Source organism: Acomys russatus, chromosome 10 (assembly GCF_903995435.1).
Source record: "Acomys russatus chromosome 10, mAcoRus1.1, whole genome shotgun sequence".
NCBI lineage: Eukaryota > Metazoa > Chordata > Mammalia > Rodentia > Muridae > Acomys > Acomys russatus.
The window spans coordinates 8,556,441-8,584,344 of NC_067146.1; the positions used below are offsets into that span (position 1 = coordinate 8,556,441).

General features: G+C 41.0%; 1 protein-coding gene across 1 annotated transcript in view; it reads right to left on the minus strand.

Moving 5' to 3' along the window:
• The window catches only part of Exoc4 (exocyst complex component 4), a 741,149-nt gene that overhangs the window by 107,810 nt on the left and 605,435 nt on the right, over positions 1–27,904 (minus strand). Inside the window, exon 14 of the mRNA XM_051151762.1 lies at positions 4,928–5,106. Coding sequence (XP_051007719.1) covers positions 4,928–5,106 — 179 coding nt within the window. The remainder of the gene's footprint in view (positions 1–4,927; positions 5,107–27,904) is intronic.

Below are 27,904 nucleotides of genomic sequence, written 5' to 3' on the forward strand. Positions count from 1 at the left end.
CTTCTGACCCTCCTGCCTCTACCTTCTGAATTTGGGGATTACAGGTCAGTGTTACAATCCCTGTTTTATGGGGTGCTGGGGGTTGAATCTGTTTTTTTTTTTTTTTTTTTTTTTGTGCATGCTAGGCACATACTCTACTGAACGAACTGTATTTCTAGCCTTTTAGATGTATTTTAAAGAGAAAATATTGAGTACTGAATTTTTGAAAGGAACATACACAGGAATAAGGGACTAAGCATATAGCCTTAGGTAGCATAGTGCAGTATACAACTGAGGAGGTTCTAGAACCTTAGTCCTAGAGATCTGAATAAAATCAAGGATGGAATTCAGGGCCTCTGTGAGAAAGCAATCTGGGTAGAACATGCCCTGGAGTCTTCTTCACTTCTGTGTGTTCTACACTTTTAAACGAATACATGCATATGGAGAAAGAAACTCATGCATTCGCAGTCAGCTGACTTCCAACAACGATGGTGAGCCCACTGCAGAAAGGGGGCTTTTCAGCAAACGGTGTGGAGAAACGCACAGCGGCACACAGAAGACTGACACTAACCACTCATCTCCCATCAGCCCCAAGGCAAACTCTAATATGAAAGACGTAACTGAAAGAAAGATATGGAATTGTCAGAAGAAAACAGAAGAAATGCTTCAGAACATCAGGACAGACAGGGACCTCTGGAAAAGACCCCAGAGGACAGGAAAACAAGCCAAAAACTGGGATTGCATAGAACTTGACCTAAAAAGCATCTGCAAAGCCAATAACTAATAGAGTGGGCAGACAACATATGGAATGAGACAAACTACACATCCAATAAGGGGTGTATACAACATACCTAAATAGATAGTTTTTCCAAGAAAACATACCAGTGGCTAACAGGTACATGAAAAACGTAAAAAATCTCAAGTCATCAAGGCAACGCAAAGCAAACCACAGGGAGACAGATATCCCATCAGTCCAGAAAAGTGGCTGTCACCAAAAGCATGAAAGCTAGCAAATGCTGGCAACGAAATGGAAAAGGGAAGGAAGCTTTACAAACTACCAAGGACACTGGAAATTAGTAAAACTATTTTGAAAAACAGCAGAGAATATCTTCACAAAATTAAAACTAAAACTAGCAAATAACTTGGTGGGCAGAGGCCCAGACACAGTGAGGTTACTAAGTTAAAGAGACGTCTTCATGCCTGCGTTCACAGAATGTCCTAAATATCCACCAGCTGATGAGTGAACAAGAGAACCACACACACGCAAGCACTCACACCATACCTGTGAAACACTATTTAGACATTTAAAAGTTGCCATTGGCAACCCTGTGGCTGATGTTGGAGATCAGCACACAGAGTGAAACAAGCCAGGCACAGAAAGAGAACATCATGCTTCTCACACGTCTGGATCTAACGAGGCTGAGCTTACAGATGCTTAGAGCACAATGCTGATTACTAGAGACAGTGACCGATGGTGGGAAACACACACAAACGTCAGCCCCGAATACCCGGCTCAGCAGTCCTTGCTCAGTCTCCTGTGGTAGGTCACCCCAACTCACATGATGGAAGAAGAGAGATGACTGCTGTCGGGTGTCCTCAGACCTCTCACACATGTAGTGCCACACTCATGGGTGCAGACACACAACACACGCACACAAACACAGGGGACAGAAGAAGATGTAGGATGCCCTGGAGCTGGAGTTACAGGAAGATGGATGTGAGCTGCTTGATCTGGGTGCTGGGAACCAAAGTCAGGTCCTCTGCCTGAGAAGTGAGCTAGCTCTCTGAATTAATGAGCTATGTTTCTATTCCCCAGCTGCAGGAATCTTGAGGGGAACAGGAGGAGTGAAGGTTGGGGGAGAACGACCTCAGGAGACAGCAACTAAGGACTGCAGAAGCCCAGAAGCAAAAGCAATGTTCTCTGCAGTCAGCATCTAGAAAAGGGGAGGAGACCCCTTCGCATGGAAAGGAGACAGAGTGACAGGAAAATATTAAAGGAAATAGGAAAAAAATTACCCTTGGAAATGCCACTCACTCTTATCTCCTGAACAGTGTGTGACCAAGCACACTTTGCCACCAATAGGTGATACTTTGCTCAGGAGGCCATGCTGTGTTTCAGGTGGGTGAGGATCCTGCTGTCCTTGACTGAAGACACGTTTACTAGGAAAAGGGCTTTATGCCAGCTGTCTCTAGTCCACTATGGCTGTAATATAAGTTTGATGCATCATCACATACACCATAGCAAATAGTTACTAGTGTGTAGTACAAGAAATGAGCCTTATCTTTCCCCATCTTGCTAGGCATCATCTTCATGTTATCTAGTGACTTGGTCTGGAGGGACTCAAGATGTTGTAATCCTTTGCGCCACTGTTCAAAACAGTAATAAAGAGCTGTCCTTTACTACTGTTGCAGAGTCACATGGCATGGACCATTAACAGAATATTCTTTGCTCAAATGACAAACATCAGTGGGCAGGCATCCTCTTTGGGAAATCACAGAGCTGGCAAGTGGGGGGTGAACGGGGCTGGCTGTTAGCAAGATACACCAGGCTTGCTTGGAGCTTTGTTTGAGCAGAGACATCAGAAGTAGCGATTACAGTTCACTTGGGTTTTGGACTGATTTAAAAATGCTGACAGATAGTTAAATCACTCACTGAGTGGAATAATCACTCTGAGAGGAACCGAGAGTGTGCAACTTGTATTGTAAAATGGAACTGAGTACGCAAGACACAGCACTAATGGGCGTAGCAGAAGATATCTTTGTCAGAATACCAGAGATGATTAAAGACATGAATTAGACATCGTCTCCACTGGGTACTCTCAGTGACATGAACACAACAGCTAAATTGAGCAATTACAAAGTTAAGTGTAACTCAGAGAGCATCTTTTTCCTTTAGAAAACAGTTGGTGCCAAGTTAGCTTAGCCTGTCTGAATCACTCAGCAGCTAGCTTTAGAGGTTACAAACTGTTGAGTCGTGTGAAATCCTTTTGAGAATGGACAGACTACAAATGTGGCATGTTGTGCCACTTGAAATAAAAAATGTATTATAAAATGTTAGATAGAATCTATACATATATAATATACATAGATATACACTCCTCCGATATATGCCACCAAAACATCACTGAAGAATAAACCTGCATTCACAGGAGCTAAAAGAAAGCAGGAAAAGAGGCACCTGGTCCCTTTTCAGAGCTATGTGCAGTTATCAAAGAAAAAATTAGCACTAGCTTTTCAGAGAGAGAGGAAGAACAGAGTGGGTTTGGGAGAGAAAGGGGATGATTTCAGTGGCTGCTTGTGACAGAACTGTGATTGTGGAATTGTAAATCTCGAGTGGCCTTTCACAGACAGCTCTTTATGCAGACTGCTCAAAGTAATACCATGCCCAAACTACCCCTAACTGGCACAATTTCTATCTGTGCAGACTTCTGAGAAAGAACATGTGTAATTTTATAGTTAGACAAGAAATATTTTAAATAAAAGTATAAGTAAAAAGTAGTAAAAACTTTCAAGAAAAAGTTAAAGCACACACGACTCTTACCAGTGCACTGCCTCTATTGTCCCCGCCCCCTCGTGCTCTGCACCAGCTGAGGGGATGGGAAGTGATCAGTCCCAGAGAGCACAAGCGATGAGTCTTCAACGGATAGCACAGACTCTGGCTGGGGCCTGTGCTTCAAGGAACAATTTACCTCCGTGAATTTCATCCACTCCTTTCCATCTCTAGGCGGCAATTGTGCTTACTTGAAAAATAATAACTTCTCAAAGGACACTGATAATAAATAAGTGGTCCCAAAGTTTACAGTCATGATAAACACGGCCATTTCCTCCTAAGCATCATTGATTGCCAGCCCTAATACGACAAAGACGATCTCACTGCTCTTTTCCTGAGCTTGCTTTTCCTTATTCTGTCCTATCCCTCAACTCACACATCTAGACTTGCTTTCTTCTTTATCCACACTAATTTTCCTCAGTCTGTACTTTACATCATGCATACACTTTCATTGCTACTTTTAGAAAGGCATTTATTAGTGGCAGTAGTGAAGGCCCAGCACTTGCTGCTCTTCAGAGAGGCCGGGTTCTGTTTTTAGTACCTCCATAGGGGCTCATAGCCACCTATAAGCCAGTTCCAGGGGACTCCATACCTTCTTTGGCCTCTACAGGCACTGGTGTCTGTCTTTCTGTCTCTGTCTCTCTCTCTCTCTCTCTCTCACATATACACACACACATACACAGAGACACAGAGAAAGAGACAGAGAGACAGAGAGAGAGAATAAATATACACAAATACAGGAAAAACACATACACATAAATCTTTATAAAATGCATTTAATCTATAGTAATTAAAGTTTATATGCCTTACAGTTTTCTAATTGTTTTTATTTGAAGCATTGGCCCTTGATATAAAAAGCATTCTCATTTTCATTTTATGCCCTAATTCTTAATATCCTAAAGATCTCTAACTGTTATCTCTCAGCTTTCTCCTTTTTTCTGAATAATTGTCATCCTTATTATATCTATTTTCTATTTCAATCACTTCTATTATTCTCTTTTTAGGTATTTTTTTTTTTTTTAAGCTTTTATCTAGTTAGAGAAAGAATGTAGCCATGCACTCAGGCTCTAAGAGACATTTCTGGAAGGAAGACAAAAGGAACTGCTTTCTGTTCTTGAGACCAGGATTTCCATCTTACACAGTGTAATCCTCAGATTTGGTGTGAAGGCTGTGACACGAGCCTTTTCTGGTTGCCTGTACCCCACAGAGGGAAGCTGAGATGAGTTCTCCCTGAGAACCTCAAAGTAAGAGAGATGCAAGAGAACAAAATTCAAACATGGCTCTGACGATCAGCTCCATTAGGTGACAGACATACCTAACACACACGCATGTTCCAAAGGGAAACCCTCAGACTAGCTCTGCAACCACTCAGCAGTTGCCACCCTCCTAGGCACTTACTCTGGGATGCAGAGAGGTTGGAGAAGGCTGACTTCGTTCGTCCTGCCAGCCATTCAAGGCTTTCATGCATGTTGGCCAAGGCTTTGAGGTCACTGACATCACGGAGGATATCTTGTGGAGGAATGAGCTTGTCACCAAGGTTTCCGATCAGAACTTCAGACTCTTTGCCAAAGGCTGCCCTGAAAAACAAGCGGAACACACCCCGCTTACTTCCTGGTAAAGACGGGGACAGGCTTCACCCACCCATTTAAAAGAATCTGAAGAAAATAAAGCCCTAATTTAGGTTGTGAAGGAGAATCTAGGAGTAGGAACCAAGGTAGAGATCCTTTAACTCACTGGGTTTCCTAAAGCCCACTGTCTTCAAAATGCTCTGGGGGGTGTAGGACAGGCCAGGAAGCTAACTCTGGCGACCACATGGCCCAGACACAGCAGGGATGAACATTTCACAGAATTTTGCAGGGTGGGGACAGGGGGCTGGGGTAGGGGAGAAGGGAAGAGAATAAGGGAAAGAGGAAGAGAATGAGACAAGGAGGGGAGAGACTGCTAAAATGAGAAGAGATCACTAGGACCGATGTCATACATGATGGATTAGCAGAGCTGACACCAGAGGAGGCTGAAAGAGGTGCCTGGTGAACAGGTGTGAAGCCTTAGTCTGTTGCTTGCTAAAGATGAGTTACTGAAATTCCCTGTGTGAAGCATCTCATGGTAATGGCACTGACCTTTTCTGAAGTAAAGTGAGGACTGGGTAAGATAATTTTGAAAATTTTTTCATTGAGAGGGTACCAATAACCACAAAACAGAATATTAACAAGTGGCCATCCCCAGTTTCACCACCAGCAACTCACAGTGAATTGTGTTTCCTCTATCCCCTGCCACCCCTCCCCTGGAATATTTATGCACATAACACAATGCTTGGGATCTAACAGAAACTATCAATATTTAGTTATTACTTTTCTTATGGCCATTGGGAAGGCTAGTTATTTATAATTAACTCAAGGGATGTGCTGACAAATGTACTTACATCAGTAAGAGTGAGCAGTGGGGACTAAGTCTCAAGGGAGAGAATCACCAATGGAACCTTCTAGCACTATAGTTACTATAGAGGTAAATTACTATGACAGAAATCACTGTTCTACCTAATGCACCTACTCCAGTCCTACCTGGTAAGAGGCTTTTCTCATTGTTGTGGTTGAAAATGTGCCAGATGTCAGTTTGTGACACAAACAACGTCACTAAAATTCCCCGTCCCTCTTGCAAAAGTGGTACTGAATACAACGTAGTATGAAATCAGAACTGCATAGGGACAGCTCTCTGGGGGGATCATGGTGGACAAGGACCACTTTTGTCTACTCCCTTTCTGGCATGCAAGCATAGCAGCTGAGCTACAGTGGCTCTCCTCAAACACCAGGAAACCCTGAGAGAGGAAGTTACTGCTGAGAATGATGCAACCTAAAGATAACTTGGTGTGCACATACTTGTGACACCACAGGGGCCACACTGTTGCCCTGGACAACACGCTTCTGGCCTTCATGTCAGATAAGAAAATGAAGGCTGTATTGTTTAGGCTGCTGTTATTTCTACTTTGTTAGTATTTTTGACTGACACAATCATTTAATTGGCAGAAGTGAGGTCATCCTCAGAAAACTTCCTCTGAATTTGGCTGTCTGTAAAATCTAGTTACTGGGAAAAGCTAAACTAAGTTTCCTTCTTGATGTGAGACCAGAAAACATCAATAATATCTTCCCTTGGGCCAGGCTCCAAATATCTACTTTTTTTAATATGTCCTTATAAATCAACTTTTCCAGCCCCTTAATCACCTTTGATAGATATAAACCAAAAAATGTCTCTGAGCTGGTGGTTACAAAGCAACAGGGAAGCAAAGAGCTTTGAAAGCCAGGCTTGGAGGCATTTTTATGCATGCAGGTCTAACTCTGGGTGGAATGTGACAATCAAGACAAGTGTATTTATGCACAAGTCTAATCCATGTGTGCAGGTCTGTGGGCCCCAGGCATGTCTGAGTGTGCTCCTAGCTCTGCATGCTGGTCCTCTTCCCTCTGGATTACTGACATTTGCTTAACCTCCTCAGACAGGCGAGCAATAGACTTGGAAAAACACAAACTGCCTCATGTTGAATACATAGTAGACATCTCATTTGACAGGAATCCATAATCACCCCCTAACAACCTGGAAGACACAGAGAAACCATGACATGGAAAATGACTGATTGACAGCTATAACCATTTCACACATAAAACCATTCCTTTGAGGATTTGTGTATGTGTGAAAGAGCCTGGCAGAAGATTTTTTTTTTTTTTGAGACAAGGTTTCTCTGTGTAGCCTTGGCAGTCCTGGACTCACTTTGTAGACCAGGTTGGCCTCGAACTCACAGTGATCCGCCTGCCTCTGCCTCCCGAGTGCTGGGATTAAAGGCGTGTGCCACCACGCCCGGCTTCAGAAGATTTTTTTTTAATGTTATAATAAATAACCTCAGCAAGATAACTAAAGTTGCCCAAATGCAGATTTATGTTCTAAACTCTCTAATTTAGTAAATTACACTGTATCAACACTATGGAGTCATTAGAAATTATTCAGTAGAGAACTCTTAATATCACAGATAATGTTTGGTGTAGCTTTTTTTAGTGATGATATGCAGTTGGCTCAAATACACTATTACTACACTGTACACACCATATAACCCACTCTGTAAGATAGAAACAAAATAAACATATATATATATATTATATATATATATATATATATATATATATATATATATATATTTTATATATATATATGAGTCTAAAGGACACTGAGTATTAATTTGCCAAAAGGTCTGCTAGGGGACTTGAACAGTCTTTTGAGCTTCTCTGTATCTTCCATACTTTCTTCAGCAAACATGAGAAGACATTTAAGTTGGCGCGCTAGGAATTCCAGGAAGGGAACAGGAGGACACCGGAGCCACAGACACTAGAATGAAATTAGGAGGATGGTGGTTAGCTTGTGGCTGGCTTCAAATTGTGGCTCCAGCTTGCTAAAGATGCAGCTAATGTTCCTGAAAATATCTCACCACCACAATGATGGCTACCAACAACTGGATGAGAATTACTGCCTTGTTCTAGACCTGAACTGTTACAGTATTCATCTTCTTCTTATTTTAAAAGCACATCCATAGGCAACAGAATAATTATGTTGAACAGTGAGGTAACAGGTATTTGGTAGTAACAGGTCCTTCTTACTGCCCATAGATGACAGGATATAAAGCCAGAGACAGAAGGCAGAACTCACAGCTCCTGCGTTTAAAGAACTGGTCCTCTGGGAAGGGCCCCCTTCCTAGCCAGCTTGCCAACAAGCTCACACAGCCTATGAAACTGAAGAGCCGTGTTAAGCCTCTTGAGTTTAAATTTTACCATACCTTTTTTTTTTTTTTTTAATCTCCAAAGACCTTGATCTGACAAGGATTCATTTAAGAGAATTTTGCCAAGAGTGTTAAATCTGTTTAACTTAATTTTGCCACACAATTATAATCTTTAAAGAAGTCTATCTGACAAGAATTCATTTCAAAGAATTTTGCAAAGGATGCACAAAATTGTCTCCATTTAGAATTTGAATAATTCTGTTATCTACTGAAAGAAAGAGGGGAAAAAAATCTACATTTCAGCAGGCTGCATGGAATTATGAAAGAAACATCACAAGTGATTTCAAAAGTGATTGATTTGAGGATCTGGGTGGTATGAGGTGTGACACACACCCATTCTACCTCTTTCCCTGGGCCTATTCCCTCTCGTCTTTGACTGATGTTTCCCAGTGCTGAGTTCAGCTTGGAGGTAACAGCCTGCAGATCGCGGGGCATGCTGCCTGAAGGGCAAGCACCCCTGTGTCAAAAATAAAAACAGGGAAGGGCAAAGACCCATGCCAGTGGCTATACTGATAGACAGAGTCCTTCCTTCCTGGCCCTGGCAGTGCCAGGTTCACATGTAACGGGCACCTGGGCTATAGGGTTGACTTCCTTGCCTGAAAGTTTTCTACCGGTCCCTCTGTCAGGTCTACTCAGTTACAGTATCTTGGTTACCAATGCCGCTGACCAAGAATGAAACAGTGCACACTCTTGGCCATCCTTTCTCCAGCCACACACTCAGCCGCTCAGATGGAGCTGGCAAGATAGAACAGTGAAGATGGCCTGGGCAGAATACAGCCCTTACCAGTTGGGAAACTACTTACATGTTGGTGCTCTAGAATAATTGACCCAAAGACCAACCCAATTGTATTTCTTAATAACAAAGAAAGATGTGTGGGGATTCAGACTGAAAAGTAGAAAGAATCCCTTGCCCCATTAGTAGGTACTACTCATGGAATTTCTGTTCTTCCCTCCTCAGCTTCAGGCTAAGGCAGCCTGGTGGTACCCAGGAAGGAGGGCTTCTGATGGAAGATACAACAGTGGCTGCATTTAACTGGAAGGAGAGCTTGCACTGGGCTGCTTTGAACTCCTCGCATGACTGAACCAACAGGCAGAGAAAGGGGTTACCTAGATGCATAGAAGGAGTCACCTAATTTTCCAGGGAGAAAGTAAGTAGCTTCAAGGCAATCAGATGGGCAGGAACACGTTGGACCCATAGGGACTGCTCTCAGCAATTTCATGTAGACAGTAAACAGCATGCTAAAGTCATGGTACCCAAACAAAGGTAGGATCATTAGGAATTCATGTCTTTAAGGAACAAAGCTAGAAAAAGACCGGAGAGATCTCTGCCAGCTGAGGCACCAGCAATGGGCAACATGGAGCAGGTGGCTGCAGTATGCGATCCTCACCTCTGTGTCTTGTTATGAGGACACAAAGACAATTCGTGGCAACCTGTCACGCCAAGCCAGGAAGCAACTAATGTTCGTTTGTGCTTCTACTTCATCTGTTATTTTATTAATGTTGAATATATTACAAGGGTTGAATTTCCCCACATACTTGCAAAATTTGCTACTTCATGATTTTTGTTTGTTTGTTTGTTTGTTTGAATGCATGTAGCAGAGGACTGTGAAGAACTCATACTTGAATGATGACTCAAGAGAATTTGAGTCTCTCCTGTAGAGGGGAAAAGGAGAGACTGGCTTTAAATAATGATTGGTTATTTTGTATTGAGTAGAAGCATGACTTAAGATGTGAGTATAAGATAGGAAAACTTAAGAATGAGTATCAGAGGGTGGATCTTTCCAAGATCTGTCATTCGTATCTTCCCCCTTTTTGGGAAGGAATGAATCTTTGCTGTTCTACACTGGAGGAATGGAAGGCAACCCTTGCTTGAGTTCGCAAGACTCCCAGGTTCTGAAATCAGAGGCCTTGGTAGAAAACTGAAAGGCAAAGAAAAAGGAGAAGCCGTGCCTCTGGCTTGCAGTAGCCAATCCTTTGCCTTGTAGCCATGGTTGCCTCTCCTCCGTGGATCTCTCTGCCCTACTGTGCCTAGCTGCCTTGAGATCTACCAACACATGCCCTGCTCTGGCATTTCAGCTATCAGGTGGTGTGGAGGCAATGGATTCCTGTTATTACTGTGGCTAACAGTAACATCTCCTGTGTGTTCTCAGATCCTCATTAACCCGGGGAACAAATTCCTGTATTGTGGGATAAGTATGTGAAGTGGGTTTCCCAAGTGCACTTTGATTTACGTAAGAGTCCATTCTGATGCCTGCATTAATGCTACTGAGAATTAGATTCTTTGGCAAGGTGACTGGGTGGTTCTGTTGTGTAGGTGAAAAACTGAAACATGCTAATACAAACTATTAGAAATCACCAAAGAATTATCTGGAAAAGCTTAAAATGATGAAAGTTACAGGAGGCTGGTCACTTGTCTAGATTCCTAAAACTACTGACTGGTTCTTTTATTTTTTCCCCCAGGTATATAAACTATCTATTAACAGCAAAGGCCCAGAGACTCATTTCTTCTTGGATACACCCAGAGTATGGCCCTGGCTGTCAGTGGTTTTGGTGTGCTGATCTCGGACACGAAGGCCCCTAAAGTGGCGCAGACCTCAATGGGCTCTGATCTTCTTCAGCTGCTCCAGGTCCTCACACAGCTTGCTGTCTACAACTCTGGCCAGGACCTGGCTGTACTTTCCATCCCTCACATCCTTCTCCCTGTTCAAGAACCAGTCTGGGATTTTGTACTGTTGTGGATTCTGCATGATGGTGACCACATGCTTCACTTCATCCTCCGAGTTGTCCAACGCTCTTGGTGCGGTCAGCGTCTGCTTTCCTCAACAGCACATGAGCAAATCTCCACCCCATACCCTTGATGGCAGTGATGGCGAAGGCTATTTTATGCTGCCCATCGCCCGTCAATGTTGGTGTTGAGGACTCGCAAAATGTGCTGGAACTTCTTGGGTATCACTAGAGTCACGGAGGCAGCATGAGCACCGGTGTGTAGGCCTCCTGTGGAAGCTACTGACTGGTTCTTACAAGATGTGACAATGACACCTCCGTTTCAGCACTTCTGTTCTTTACAACTGCTCAGTCCTTAGCCTTTTCAAACTTCTAATTTGTCCTTGTCAGAAATGATGAAGATACAATATTACTAATGGTTCTTTAATCAAGTTTTCAAAAATTGTTTTTCTAAAATCATCTTGCCAAACCCTCATAAATAGAAAGGAATACAAAATTTTCCATTACCTTGATTACAATACTATTTTTTCCAGGTCTATCTTTTAACAATTTTTATGCATGTGTGTTTCCTGATATCTGATCATTTAAGGAGCTAGCTTTTATTTTTAGCAAGTAATTACTCTTCTCTAGATGTCTGTCTCTTCTTTCAATGGGCATGATCATTTTCTATTTGCTTTCTTCACTCATTGTTCTTCTTCCACTTAAAAAAAAAATCACAGTAAGGGCTGAGGATATGGCTAAGCTGGTAAAGGGCTTGCTGAGTGAGCCTGAGGACCTCCAGCATCCATAGAAAGATGGTGGGTAGAGCAATACATGTCTGCATACCCAGTGATGCGGAGGCTCATACAGGGGGATCCCAGAGACTTGCTGGCCAGACAGTGTAACGGGACTGGCAAGTTTTGTGAGGCCTTGCCTCCAAAAATAAGTTAGAGAGCAATTAGGGAAGACACTGGATATCAACTCATGGCTTCTGCATATACATATACCTGGTCTTTCTGTCTCTGCCACTGTTTCTCTCTGCATATCTGCTCCTGTCACCTTAAAATATCTCTCCTCTCTCTCTCTCTCTCTCTCTCTCTCTCTCTCTCTCTCTCTTCTCTCTCTCTCTCTCTCTCTCTCCACTCACTCAAAATACTTTTCACTGGCTAGATGAGGCTATGCAGTGTACAGAGACTGAACTGTGATGGGGTAAGCAAGGCCTTGGTGTGTTAAGATTAAGTCACTAGTGGGATAATGGCATCCACAGCTTCTTTCCCTTGCATTTTGCTAGAAACTGAGAAATGAATAATCATTTTACTACATTTTTTCCAGTTACAGAAATAACAGGGTTTCTGGGATTCTACTCACTCAGAGGAAATAGGCAGAAATTCACCATGGTTGCAGCAAAGGCCTGGAGGGTAGGGATGCCGACTTGTCCCTTTGTGCCATTAAGTCCACTTGTTTATTGGACACAAAGCACTAGACTTAGTGATTTATGATATCTGTTCATTTTAAATTCCACATTTAGCCCACCTTCTTTAAGTAGCTAAGAATTTACTTTTCATCTCTACGGATTTCCTCATTTTGGAGATTCATGTATAATGTCTACTCATATCCAGAGTTACTATTTTTTTCATTTTTGCATATTTACAGAATTCATCCATATTCAAGGATATGGCAGTACTTTAATATTTTCACATTAGTCAATAAGAATACATTATCTGATCTATCACTTCATCTATTCAGTGCGTGAATATGTGGGTAGTTTCAAACTTTAATTATGGTGCTGCTAAAAGGATTGTGCACACAATCTCATTAATTAATTAATATATTAGGTAGACTCTTGCCATGTAGCTGAGGCTGGCCTCGTCCCAAGAGTCAACTCAAGCTGTGATGCCCGAGAGAAGGAAAGCGAGGAAGTAGCCATTCCAGCCTAGCATGTAGTGATCTTATCTAGACGACAAGTATGCACATCTCTGTGTGTACAGATATGTGTGTACATTTATTTGCACTATATATGTATACGAGTATCTATGCATATATCTCTTAATCAATAATTATAGAGTATACCGCCACAATAGGGAGGAGTATATATTTATTACAATAATACCTTAAAGAACTATGCTGACACATAACATTCTGGGCCATTATAACAAGTATAATAGATGTAAAAGAACCGAATTCATTTCACAGGGCAGCATCTGACCATAACAGAATCATACTACAAATCAGTAACAAAATGTATCTGGGATATCGCTGCATATTTGAAATGTAAGGACCATGCTTCTAAGCAGTCTCAGCTCACAAAGGAAATCACCAGGCAAAGAGAAAATACTTTGAACTGAATGATAAGAAAAATGCAATATGTCAACATTTGTGGGACACAGCTAAAGCAGAACTTACAGAGGAACATAAAACTGCAAATGCTTACATCAGAAAGGAAAAATAAACCAGGACCAGCGGGGCCAGCTTTCTCCCATAGGTGCTATCTTACAGCACATACAAAGAGTAAGCTAACCCAGATTTAGCAGAAAGCAAAGTGGTTTTAGGTCTACATAGATGTTTTAAGTTGATAGAGATGAGATATGATATATTGATTTATATTCAGAATGTTAGACTCACCAAAATAGGAAAGATGCTTTCTTCAAGGTTGTCAAATACAAATAGCCAAAACACTATGAATGTAACATTTATACAATTCCTGATTGTTTCATGGTTCTTCTTGCTGCACATAGTTTATTGTATATATATGTAATAATATAAATGCATATATAAAAAGAAAAAATAATTAAAAAGTTACAGAAATGAAAAACCTAATCAGTAAAGTTAATAAAACAACATAAAAGATTCTTTGTAAAAACTGGTAAAATAAAAAACTTCAGAGCTCCATAAACTGATACAAATAGGGTTTGATATTAGTGTCCAGAGTTAAATCACACTCACTGTCTATATATCTAAGGAAAGTGTTACTGGAACACAGCTGCTCTCACTAGCTGTGTGTTGTGTGCTATGGCTGCATTCATACTACAACGGCAGAGTAAATCAGACAAAAATGAATCTATATGGCTCACCAAGCCAGAAATGTTAATATGCTTGCTTTTCCTGAAATAAATGGACAGCTTTTGCTCTAAATAAATTGATGAATAAGAAAATAAGGAGACATATACTACTAATATCAGAAATTAAGTGGGGATTATTACCACAGGTCCTATAGACACTAGAGGGACACATGGGAATCTTCGGGTCTGTCCAGGTCCTTGATTCAGTAATTTTGATCAAAGAAATGAATACATTCCTTGAAATGTTTAATTTACAAAAAGGATTCAGAAATAATAAGATCTATAAATATATACACATACACACATATTGAGGAGACCAAAATAGTAACTAAAGGTCTCAAAAGGAAAAAAGAACAGATGGCGCGTCATGACAGAATCTTATCAAGCATTTGAAGAAAAACACTAGTTTTATGTAAATTCTTACAGAAAAAAAAAAACCCATAAAATTCTGACAAGAAAGTAAAACAATGAGAGCTCCTGGTAATTTCATATACTGTTATATATGTACTGATCCTAAGATCCAATCACTTTTCTTTTATGTGATTATTCAAAAGAAAAAGGTATATGAAGCCAGAGATATTTTTTTATAAGAATTAATGAGCAAGACAGCGTCATTAATAGAAGTTTAATTATAAGAGACCGAGACTGGACACAACTCAAATGCCTGTTAATAGAAGAGTGTGGGAAAACGATCCTATAGCCATCCAACAGAATACAACTCAACCATAAACATAAAGTACTAATGAGAAAAGTTGTTACTACTCTAGAGGAGGAGAAACCTGGGCGAACGGAGCTGCGGTGGACTGGTGTCATGGAATGGCCAGCCTTATTCAGAGCCTCAGATCATTTAGACTCTGAGTTAGGAAGGTCACATGAGTGAGGTTCTCAGGAGGGAAAGCAGTATATAATAATCACAAGGACAAGCCACACAAGACTGTCTTGTTTTCTTGGAGTGTTCTCACAAGCATTCAGAATTCTCCGCACGTGATTCTGTAACTGGACCATGTTCTGACAATGACATGGAAGAAGCTCAAGCCAGTTGGATGAGAGAAACAAGTGACATGAAAAAAGTGTGCTCAGTATGCATCTATTAATATGAAAGAAAAGGCAAAAGTAATCTGTGGTGAAGGTATCGGAACTGTGGATACCTACAACGAGGAAAGGGACCAAGACTTGTTCTTGGAGTAATCAGTGAGTTTAACATACTCATTGGAGTATAGGGTGTGTGTGTGTGTGTGTGTGTGTGTGTGTGTGTGTGTGTGTGAGAAAACTCATCAAATTGAACACATAGGTCTGCTGCATTTAACTGTACATATTTCAGTAAAAACATAAAAGAAGACAGTCCTGGTAATAATATAATGGACTTTAACAGATGCTTGCCTACAACACAGAGAGTGTATGAGTGAGAGAGCGGGGAAGGCGAGAGAGGGAAGGGCGGCAGAGAACATGTTCTTTACAGAAGAATCTCAGTGACGCTTCAGACACAATTTATCGATGGCTGTAGAAACTATTGGTGAATGGTTGTTAGGAAAGACGAAAACTTCAAGGTCTTGAAGTTTCACCTAAGTAATAACCAAAGGAAGTAAGAACATCTTTTCAAAGTGTGACCTGCCAGTCATCACCTTGACCAAATGGCTGCCAGACACAGCCCAGCCGGCCTTCAGGTGAGGTGACTCAACAGGAAGCCTAAACTACCATCTGTGGTGGTCCTGACCGAATGGCTCATGTAGGAGACAGTCACAAAGCAACTGTTAGATAAATCCAGACCTCTATTTGACCTGTGCCCTGGATTCCCATCCCAGTAGTCTAAAGCGTGAATGAGAGGAGATGATGGGACTGTGGCAGGTTAGCGGAAAGGGAGTGTGTGAATCTTGACTGGGTCATGGATTTTAAATGACAGAGGTGACACTTTGGAGGATGAGTACTGAAGTATGACTATAGACCCGAGATTTTCAACCTGGGGATTCTGACCCTTTTAGGGGTTGAATGACCCTTTCGCAGGGGCTGCCTATGACCATTGGAAAACACAGATAATTACATTATGATTCATAACAGTAGAAAAATGCAGTTATGAAGTTATTTTTTTAACCAATTTTTTTTAAAATTTTTATTATTAATTTATTCTTGTTACATCTCAATGGTTATCCCATCCCTTGTGTCCTCCCATTCTTCCCTCCCTCCCCTTTTCCCCTTATTTCCCTCCCCTATGTCTGTGACTGAGGGGGATTTCCTCCCCCTGTATATGCTCATAGGGTATCAAGTCTCTTCTTGGTAACCTGCTGTCCTTCCTCTGAGTGCCACCAGGTCTCCCCCTCCAGGGGACATGGTCAAATGTGAGGCACCAGAGTACGTGAGAAAGTCATATCCCACTCTCCACTCCACTGTGGAGACTGTTCTGACCGTTGGCTAGATCTGGGTAGGGGTTTAAAGTTTACCGCCTGTATTGTCCTTGGCTGGTGCCTTAGTTTGAGCGGGATCCCTGGGCCCAAATCTGCCTATCGTAATGTTCTACTTGTAGGTTTCTAGGACCCTCTGGATCCTTCTACTTTGCCATTCTCCCATGCTTCTCTCATCTAGAGTCCTCCCCTCTGTCCCAGTTTCCTGGTAAGTGAAGGCTTTTGTGGGACACGCCCCTTGGGCTAGTATGCAGATATAAGTGAGTATATACCATTTGATTCTTTCTGCTTCTGGGCTAACTCACTCATTATGATCATTTTTAGCTCAATCCATTTATCCACAAATTTCGGGAATTCCTTGTTTTTAATAGCTGAGTAGTATTCCATAGTGTATATGTACCACAGTTTCTTTATCCATTCTTCTACTGAGGGACACTTAGGCTGTTTCCATGATCTGGCTATTATGAAGTTATATGAAAATAGTTTTAGGGTTTTGGGGTCAAAATCACAACATGAAAAACTGTAGCAAAGGGTCGCAGTATTAGAAAGGTTGAGCACCACTGATGTAGACTGTATGTTCGAATGAAAGATGCCCATGCAAAGATGCTCATGCCCTAACTCCAGGGACTAGGACTATGGTGCTTGAAATACAAACAATGTGCTGGTTATTTTCTGTCAACCTAACATAACCAAAGGTCACCTGGGCAGAGGGTCCTCCTATGGAGAAAATGCCTCTAAGAGACTACAAATCTCTGGGGGGTGCAGGGGTTACTGATTAATGGTTGATGTGAGGTGGCCAGGCCCTCTGTGGGTAGCGCACCTCTGGGCAAGTGGTATTGGGAGATACAAAGAAGTGGGCTGAACAAGCCTTAGGGAGCAAGCTGGCAAGCAGCGCTCCTCTGCTTTAGTTCCTGCCTCCAGGTTGCTTGAGTTCCTGCCCTGACTTTCCTCAGTGATGGACTTATCTTTGATGTTCTAAGAAAATAGACACTCTCATCCAAATCGCTTTGGTCATGGTGTTTATCTTAGCTTTGAAAAGCAAACTAGGACAAATAAATTTACAGATGAGATTAGGAAGGCTGAAGACCATGAGAGGAGAGACTATTGTGTATTATGTGACACACGAAGCCTAAGCACGCGGTCCTCAGAAGAGAGCCTTTCCTGGCTGTGCTCAGAGATGTGTTTCCATCAGGGGTTCCCATTGATCTTTGGTTTTGTTGTCAAAGAGCAACAACCAAAGAAAGTTGAAGATCAAAGGAAACCCTAAGAGGCACGACAGGACACAGAAGGCAATTGCTATGTTGTCAAATGTGTCTCCTCTACCCTACCCCAGAGAGCTGTGGGGTACAGCAGCCTCGTTTGTCTACGATTGTAAACAGAGTGCTGAACCTCTAGAAATGAAGCTTTTATACAAAGTACAATACGTATATACATGAGGAGAAGTTAATGTCCTGAGCTGAAAATCTCAACATTACTAAAGTAAACAGAATCCTCGCATGTAATTTATGCCCTTCTCTTTTCAGACCCAGAGATAAAACAAAACACCCGGAAGATACAATCAGGATGTAATCTGAATAAACATAAACAAAACAAACAAAAAAAACCCACCCGTAAATGGTGCCTAGGACCCTTGGGGGCGGAGTCAAGGACACAGACTCCAGGAGTCATGCAAGAGGCAAAAGCAGATTCCTTTATTGCAGAAATAGTGCACACCTTTATACCCTCCTCCTACTGCCCCATTGGCTCTGCTCTCAAACTGAGAGCTGCTGCTGTGGCTCCTCCTCCTTCGTTCCCCATCATGATGTCACCAGACCCTGGGCAGTCAATCTCTGGGCATGTCTGGGCATTTCTGGGTAGGTCTCAGGCGGACTCTACATGAAGGCCCCCTTCTGCGCATGCCTGTTGCCAGGCAGGCCTTATTCCTGCTCAAGGCAGGTCTATTTCCTCCTACTGGGGTGGTCGTGGTAAATGTGGGTAATGTTTTTACATTATCCATAATCCATCATGGCATGCATGCACAGTTTTTCCCTCAGTTTTCTTTCTGTCCTTGTATAGCATGTTGAAACGGTTTATGTGCTGTGTTCTCACTCAATAGTTCTCTGAACAGAGAAACTATTGTACACAACTGGGAAAGAAAAAAGGCCAGGGTCACTAGGCTCTGGGGTAAATGTTGAGACATCAAAGTGCAAGCAATGCTGTGCTAACGGCAGCCTCATCACCACGTGGGCTTGCTATCCAGGACACAAAAGCGTCATCTTTTATGGAGTGAGTTGGCAGCAAAACACTTAGTTCAAAGAGCTGGTTCCCAATTAGAGACTGAGATTTTAATTACAGGTCAAGGTAGGTAACTTTGTGATAAGTTCAAGTGAGTTATTATGGGAGATACACGATGTTAAAAATCCCTATTCCTATTTGACTCAGCCCTGCAGAATTTCTATGCAAGGAATTCTGTAAAAGTTCTCTGTAATTAGTTTTATTTTAAGCTGCTATTTTCTTCCCCAGCGGTGCGACTTTTGTTCTTTGGCCTATATTACTAACAATATATGCAATAGATTAAAGAGTTACTTTTAAAATTCCTGGTTAATTTCCAATTTTATTTTTGGAAGCAGGGTCTCATTATGTAACCCCGGATGGCCAGGAGCACCCCATGTGGATAATGCTGGTCTTAAACCTGTGGCACCCCTCTATATATAAGTGCTGGGACTACAAAAGTAGCCACCTGGCCACATTTCCCATTCTAAGTGTAAAGCTTCAGTGTAGACTGTTATGTCAGCAGGGGTTTGCACTGTATCATTGAAGACCCCTCCAGTTCCCACTCTCTGGATGTCATTGTTTATATAACAAGTAATGGATGAAGACAGAAATCTGAGTTTTCAATAAACCTTTAACAACTACTGGGTAGTCAGTTTAATGAGTGTCACTCAGCCAACAAGGCGGAAGCAGTGATCACACTAAGGATTCGGGTCAGAAACACACACCTTTGTCATCAGTGTAGAATCCGGATTTGTTCTTGGAACTGGATGGTTTCAGAACCTGTTGTAGGTTGTTTCTGCTTTTTGTGAAAGTGTTGAACTGGAGACTTCAATGGAATATGATAATTATCCAGGAATCAACCAAGGGTTTAGAAGATGAGGTGCCTGTATAGAGAATATCTTTCTGCTGCATAGAATAAGTGCTGCATCTTTATAAAGTATGTGCTGTAATGTAAACACACTAAAACTGGAGCCCTAGGTAGTAAAGAGTGTTCAAAATGGGACAAACACCAACACATACAGCTTCTTACTTCTGTGACGTGCGCTCTAGTAATAATATACTACACATGGAAAACACAGAAAATACTAAACCTTCTAGAGTTTTTGTTTGTCTGTTTGTTTTGTTTTCCAGAGACAGGGTTTCTCTGTGTAGCCTTGGCTGTTCTGGACTCGCTTTGTAGACCAGACTGGCCTCGAACTCATAGCGATCCCCCTGCCTCTGCCTCCCGAGTGCTGGGATTAAAGGGGCGCGCCACCACACCGGCTCTAGAGTTTTCTTTGTAAAGAAGTTTTCAAAAATTATATCACATATTTAAGAGATTAGACACAACTATTATCTCACAATTGTATAATACTAGAGAGCTCTATAATCTATGCTTGTATTAAAAGTCCCCAGCACAGTAGAGTATTATCAAGGATAGCACCATAGTGCACATCGGATTCGTCAGCTCCATCTGAGTATCTGATACCTCACATTGTTTAAGTGTGTATTTTTGTTTTTTCTTCTTCTTTTGAGTCAGAGGTCAAACTTACTATGTAGCCAACCCTCCTACCTCTACCTCCTGAGTGACAAAGTCATAAGCACGTACCACCATGCTCAGTTCTCCTGTGCATTTTATCAACAGAGCTATACTGCAGGCCCTGTATTAGTGTTTTTAATTCCCCTTTAACTGTCCTTTCTCATGTCCCTGCTCCTCTCTGATACACTAGATTAAATGAATAAATACATATATCTACAATCAGTGGATTGTGGGCACACATATTGTTTGACATATGGATGGAAGGATTTGAAGAGAGGGCAGGATCCCAGGCTCATCTCAGGGTTAACTTCAATTCTTCTATATCTCTTTTTTTGGTACTAGCAGTAAAGTACATAAATGGACGCATGGGGAAACTGAAAACTTTAATGAAAAAAGACTCTGGTTGCAATAAGCAAAAATCTATCACCAGTGTCTAAAAATCTATCTTTATTGTACTGGTTCAACTTGCAGTACAAGTGGATTCACGAGTTCTCTTATTTTGGGACAGGATGATTTTTAAACACTCTTTTCTAAGTCCAATCAAGCCTGGACTCCGTGTTTTCTTCATGGATGAGAAACAACACTAGGCATAAGCAGTGGACTCCATCTTGCCTCTTTAGTTACAGGAACCTTCATGTCACATGGGTTTGCTGTGTGTCACTCATTCATCCAGCATCAGTTTCCCACCAATAACATGCTGTAAGCTTCAGAGCTTTGTCAGTACAGAATTAAAGCAATCCATGATTGCTTACTGTGAACTGAGCATAATCTAGCCTGGCTTTCAACTACAGCAAATGCTGCTGCTGTAGCGCTGCACACCCTCCTCTGCGGATTCCACTGTATTGACAGATCTGATTGCCCCCCTCTGGTTCTCATACAGTTTCCTTTGGAAGAACTGAAGTCTTTCTGTAGCAGAGACACTTAAATATTGATTGGGAGCCAGGATAATGAAGGGCCCAGTATTCTGAGCAACAGTCAGAATAGAGGGAGAGATGGGATAAGGAAGGCAGGGAAAGACACAGAGGGACGGGAACATCTGTGGCTATGTGAGATTACAGAGAAATAGGATGCAGCCGTAAGACTGGGAGAAAATGAAAGTCAAGTAAGATGAAGAGTTTTTTCAGCAATAAAAGAATATTAGAGTGAGTGTATTTGTGGAGAATCAGTGAACTGGCAGTAAATAGTAATAGTAATTCAGAATGTACAGGAAAATATTTAAACAGGTAAAAAATATTACCATAAAGTAATAATAACCATGGCCAAATAACCTATCCTAATGCGCACTGGGCCTCTTGTCCCACTCTTCCCAGTTTCAGTTTTGTGTTCCAAACAAAACAAAACAAACAACAACAACAACAACAAAACAAAAAACACACAAAAAAAACCTCATACCCAATTGCTTAAACCATATTTCTCCAGATTCTTCCAGTGAATTTTTATCACTAAACAATCTGTTCAAACAGCTAATGCTGGTGTAATGACTTTAGACATTTGATTCTGACCTGGTTGGGTCCTCGTTACATTTGCTTCTTTCCCTAATGTCTTCGAGTTTTGTGCTTTGTGTGTTTACAGCATTTCTCCTTTGACAACAGCACACACCACACTGGAATCTATACACCACCCATGTCTGTGATGGCTCTTCACTTCTCACACCCGTGACCTTGACGCCCTGTGATGACTGCTCACTGCTCATGTCTGTGACTCCCGGTCTGCTCACACCTGTGGTGCCTGACTGTCTGCTCACTGCTCATGTCTGTGACTTCCTGTCTGCTCATACCTGTGGTGCCTGACTGTCTGCTCACTGCTCATGTCTGTGACTTCCTGTCTGCTCACACCTGTGGTGCCTGACTGTCTGCTCACTGCTCATGTCTGTGACTTCCTGTCTGCTCACACCTGTGGTGCCTGACTGTCTGCTCACTGCTCATGTCTGTGACTCCCGGTCTGCTCACTTATTAACATCTGTGATGCCCTGACTGAGCTTTTAGCCCAAGTAAAAAGTGGGAGGCTTATGAGAGAGGAGAGGACCCAAGGAGGAGATACTTGAAAAGGGGTGTTGAGGCCTGAATTGAATCTAGAAAGATGAGCTGGTCAGGCACAGGAGGGAAAAAAGGACAGTGGGGTGATTAGAGACCATGCCAAGATGGAAAGCTGGGGAGGACCAACAAGGAGGGTTGAAAGAATATGGCACACTAGGAACCTAAAAAAGTCTAGTAGGAAAAGAAAAGGGTATGCAGGCAAGTAGTCTTTTATCTCCTGTCAGTCTCATCGCTGGGCCCTTGCCTGACTCACTTGCTCAGGCTCCATCACAGCGTCCTACCCACCATTATGACCAACACAGACTATAGAAGAAAGTTATATTTTAAAATCTGTTACTAAGACTTCAAATGGGACAAAGAGAATTGTGTTAAATTAACATCTAAATGGAATTTATTAATTCCCCCTGAAATTAAATAAAAACACAGTAAATAAAACAATGAATTAGACTTTTAAAGTGATATTAGTGAAATTATAAATCTCAAATAATTGTCTAGAAAGACTAACATTTTACAACCTGTATGGGACATTGTATTTTATTTTTCATTTACCATCAGTTTTTTTTTTTTTTTTTTTTTTTTTTTTTTTTTTTTTTTTTTTTTGCTAATTGGCATTTTAAAATAAGAATAAAGCATTGAATTCAATCATCTTGAACACTGATATGTTTATAGCTGAGTTTCTGGTTAATGGCCTGTCTCTTTTGTTTAATTTTGAGACTTAAGTCCACTTTTCACCCTGACTTGTTTGACCATGTCTCACATCTATCCATGGACTTCATTGTATTTAATTGAGGGATGAAATTTTTTTAGCAAAGCATTTTCTACCCTTGCATTTACTTAATATATTCATGAATCTGATTCATCTTTCCTTTGCTAATTGCATTTTAAAAGTCATATTAAGCATCCAGAGATAGTGAGATAAGAGTCTGCATTCTGCAGAACAATTTGTTGCGATAGCTGAGTCCTCCCCACTGAACCATCTCTTTGCTCCTTCAGATTTATCCAGAGATTTCCCCAGCAGCTGCAGCTCACTGAGACCTTTCAACAGCCGTTGACTACACTATGTTGGGCCTTTTTAAATTTCAAGTGCAACTTCTCAGAAAATTGTTAATCCTCTGCTTTATTCTTATTGTTTCTCTATCTGAATAGATTTCTAGTCTTGCTAGGTTTCTACTTCTTTCAGAATTGTCTAGCCTGAGCCACGTGAGAAACTAATTAGGCATGAGAGAGAACCAAAGGAAAAACCAAACCAAACCAAAGCAGACCTGCTAATGGCAGGCAGGGCTGAGGGCCAGAACTCGCTCTGGCCTGTGAAGTGTTTCCCCAGTTGGTCGCCCTCCCCAGCTTTCTAACGTGTGCTTTTTATTTGAAGAAAGGCTGGCTTTCCCAGTTTTAAAAGTCAGTTTCATTCATGTAACATTTATTAAGGATATACTGTGAGCTTGGAGGATGCCACAGGAGGAAGACAAAGGTGCCAACCTGCTCTGTTTTTGTTGTGACTCTTTAAATTAAACAATAGTATAGAACTAAACTGAATAAAAACAGGAATCATTATAATCAACCACTGGGCACTGAAATAATATTTTCCTGCTACTTAATCATCTTGCCTCCAAAATGTCATACCACAATTTTAAAAAAAGAAAAGGAAAGGAAAGGAAAGCGCTGGCAGCGAATGTGCTAGTCACCTGATCCTGCAGATGAAGTGTGGAAGGTTAGCATCTAGACGATTCAGTTAATAAAAATACAAAAGGGATGTCTCTCCTTAAGTCTCATGCCTACTCAGAACTGTACCACCCTCTATCTCATATTCAAGCAATTAATTAAAATATTTTTGCATTTTATCTTCTTTGTATCTTCCTTCTCCTCCCAACAATGATTATTTCTATTTTCTTTTCTTTGAATAGACAGGTTACTAAGAGGAAAATAAGGGAAACACTTAAAAATAGTACTGGGTTTCATCACTGTTCTTTCCACACACATCTACATACTGTTTAACATATGCCATTGGAATGGAGAGAACCCACATAGATGGGTTATATTAAATAAGACTCAATATTGAAAATTAGGGTCAAAGTGGCATCATGACACATGTTTGTGATGACTGCAAAAAATCCATCAGTCAAGATTATGATAATAAATGAAAATGAGGGACTACACCAAAAGTCTCAAAATGTATATTCTTGATCCATTTTTATCCTGACTGACCACAGTGGGGTAGATCTGGGGCCAGACTACCTAGGTTTAGATTCCAGCTCTGTCACTTAATGGCTGTGTATATGAAGAAGTTTCCTTCTCAGTTTCCTCATTTGTTGAACGGGACTGAGAACAATTAGAGGCACACAATGCTGCCGTATACTTGTAGTCACTGACAATTCTTACTGTTTTCATTATATTAGTGGTCTGGAGAACTAGTTTTTATCATGTATTACCAGCCTGCTATAATTCAAGACTAATCTGTACGTTTTGCACTTATCGTTTGACTTCTAACATTTGACGACTCAGACCCTGGTCTGTCAATCACACTGAAGTTTTCAGAGCTGATCGAGAGACATGACTCTTACTCTGTAAGATTCAAGGGCAATACCCGAAAAGAGCAGCAGGTCTTGAGGGTCTGCTCATCTCCCTAACTCCTAGACAACCCAGACCTTTTACTTCCTTCAACATCTTCCTTCTTCTGTTAATTACAGCCCTAAAGCCGACTCTTTATCAGTGGATAGATAGCTATTATTTCAAAGGAGACACACACACACACACACACACACACACACACACACACACACACTATATATATATATATATAATGACAGGTACAAAGACAATGGGCCAGAGAGCCTGCTTTTAGCTTCTTTGACAACAAAAGGGTATTAACTTTTTTTTCCCTATTAAAGCCCTAGCTTGACCTAGTTCTTTTTCTCCTTCTATTCAGAGCTAAACTAGGAAATAATACATCTTATTTTTTTTTTAAGTTAAAAAAACAAGAATAGAAAAAGGCCTCATTTAGTAATGAAGAGAGCATAGCCTTTATTCAATGCAAAGGGCACTGGATTCTACATTCATCTGTTCGCCAAATAGTCTTCTGAGCTTTAAAGACTAATTATAGGTGGAGAGTGGCTTTCAAATCTTTTTGGCTCATGCAGTGCTATGTAATACTTTAATGTGCTAAACCAGCCCCTCTGTCAGCTGCTACCAGAGAAGGGTCTCCTACTTGGTTTCAATGTCTAATCTAGATAAAGAATGTGACAGGTTAAAAAGAAAAGAATCATATCCAAACAAAACAGACCTGAGAAAGGTTCCTCTCATAATGGAGTTAATGTAATTTGCTTTTGAACTATGTCCACATGCAACAACATGGACAAGTCTCTCAGGTATAAAGTTCAACAAAATAAAGCAGACGCTATGACAAGATTTATGAAAAACTAAGCTATGACGGCAGTGTTGGATTGGGGCTCATTTTGACGTAGATCTTTGGAGATTAACAGGAGAATTTGATATCAAAATATCATTGATATGTGAGCAAATCATATATATTTCACTGGAACAAAAAAATGAGAGAATATTTGTATGATTAGCCAGTCCTCTGAGTTTAATATGAAAAAGTCTGACTGAACGCTCACAGCAAAAGTAAAGAAAGCTGGATCCTTAAGCCTTTCTAAAGCCACGGCTGGCCAGAGAGAGAGGCTGCTTTCCTGGTTCAGCATTCTACTTTCTAGAATAGAACAGTTTCTCTTTCTCACTGTGCTATGGAAGATAACTAATATAGCTGATTAACAATCATTTGCAAGCATATATTACAATGACGTTCTTATATAAAAATAAATTGAGGAACAAGGAAAAGACATGTGATCATTTGAAGCAACCTAAAATATCGGCCAAAGGAAATTATCATCCAGAGACGGCTTGCAATTCAACCACTGAGGTTAATATGGTTACAGGAGGACGTGTAATGGGAAGGAATGTGCCGACTCAGACCACTGGAGAATGCAGAAAAGTGATGATCTGACAGTAATTCTGTGACAGAATGGCACCTTGGGGCTTGATTTCTGTATTAAGGGCAGTTGATCATATCTGCTTAAGCTCTAATCAATCCTTCGATCATTCATTATCTCTTGTGAGGGGAGATAAGAGGATATTTTATACTACTAACTTAAGTCATAACATAATCTCAGTTGAGGAAGTTTAGGTTACAGGAGAATAAAATTAAAAATTAAGATTTTTTTCTAGCTACTGAGGAGCCACTACATCGAAGTTTTCAAGGAAAACTTCTGTGACTTTTGTGTAGGCAAGCATTCTCACACAAAATCCCCTATCCATACAATAAACTGTACGTATAACTATAGGTAATTTCTTCAGTGAGAGACTGAACTGAGTGAGCAAAAAGGCAACCTGTCAAGTGGGAGAAGTAGTTTATCTGCAACAAAGGAGTAACAACCTGTTATACTCCTACAAATCACCAGGAAAACCCTCACAGAAAATATAATTAAAATTAAGAAACATGTTTAAAAAACACACCATTAAGGCCAATAAATATGTAAAAACACACGGGAAATTGCTCAGAATCATCTGAGAGAAATGCATACTAAATGATTCAAGTTACCTCAGCAAACATATAGCACGGCTGCTAGCAACAGATGGAAGATATCCAGCCCTGATAACACACACAGGCGAACAGGAACTCCGATAGACCATTGCGAGGATGGAAACTTCTAGGCCTACTTTCTTTTTTTTATTCTTTCTAAGACATTTGATTTTGAGTTCTGTGTATGGCTGTGTTCTGTGTGGGGGGAAATGTGAGTGTAGGTGCCTGAAGAAGCCAGAAGAAGGCGTCAGACTCTCTGGAACTGGAGTTGTGGGAGCTGGGAACAAAAACTTGGGTACTCCGCAGAATCAATCTGTGCTCTTAATGGTTGAGCCATGTCCCCAACTCCTTAAGAATACTTTAGAAAACTATAACCCTCAAAACTGAACTCTCAGAGTGCCCAGTAGACGTGTATAGACATCTCACCCCAACACTTTAGTGTCCTACTACTTTTCAATTTTATATATATATATATATATATATATATAAGCTAATATCAGGAAAATTTATCTACTTTAAGTGAAAATGAGTCCCGTATGGTATAAATACAGTTAACTTTATGAACAATAAACACTTACCATCTGTAGGAGTTACTTTCTGTTGCTGTGATAAAATATCATGACCAAAAGCGAACCATGGAAGGAATCACTTGTTCTGGCTATGGTTATAGAGGGAGAATTCACACTGGCAGGGGAGGGGAGCAGCAGGTGCTGAGAGAGCACATCTTCAACCACAAACATGAGGCAGAGAGCATGAACTGGTTGTGGGGAAAGGCTGTGAGCGCTTAAACCCTGCTCCCAGCGTGTACCTCCTAAACCTCCCCAAACGATGCCACCAACTGGGGACCAAGTATTCAAATATCTGAGTATATGGGGGATGTTCTCATTCAAGCCATCACATTATCTTCAGTTTCAGTCTACATTCTGGCAGACAGAGATGAGCCTATTGTTTGATTGTAAATTGAACGTGAAGACAATGGACATCGATGTTTAAAAATCATTGAGTCTTATTTTTGGTCTTTGC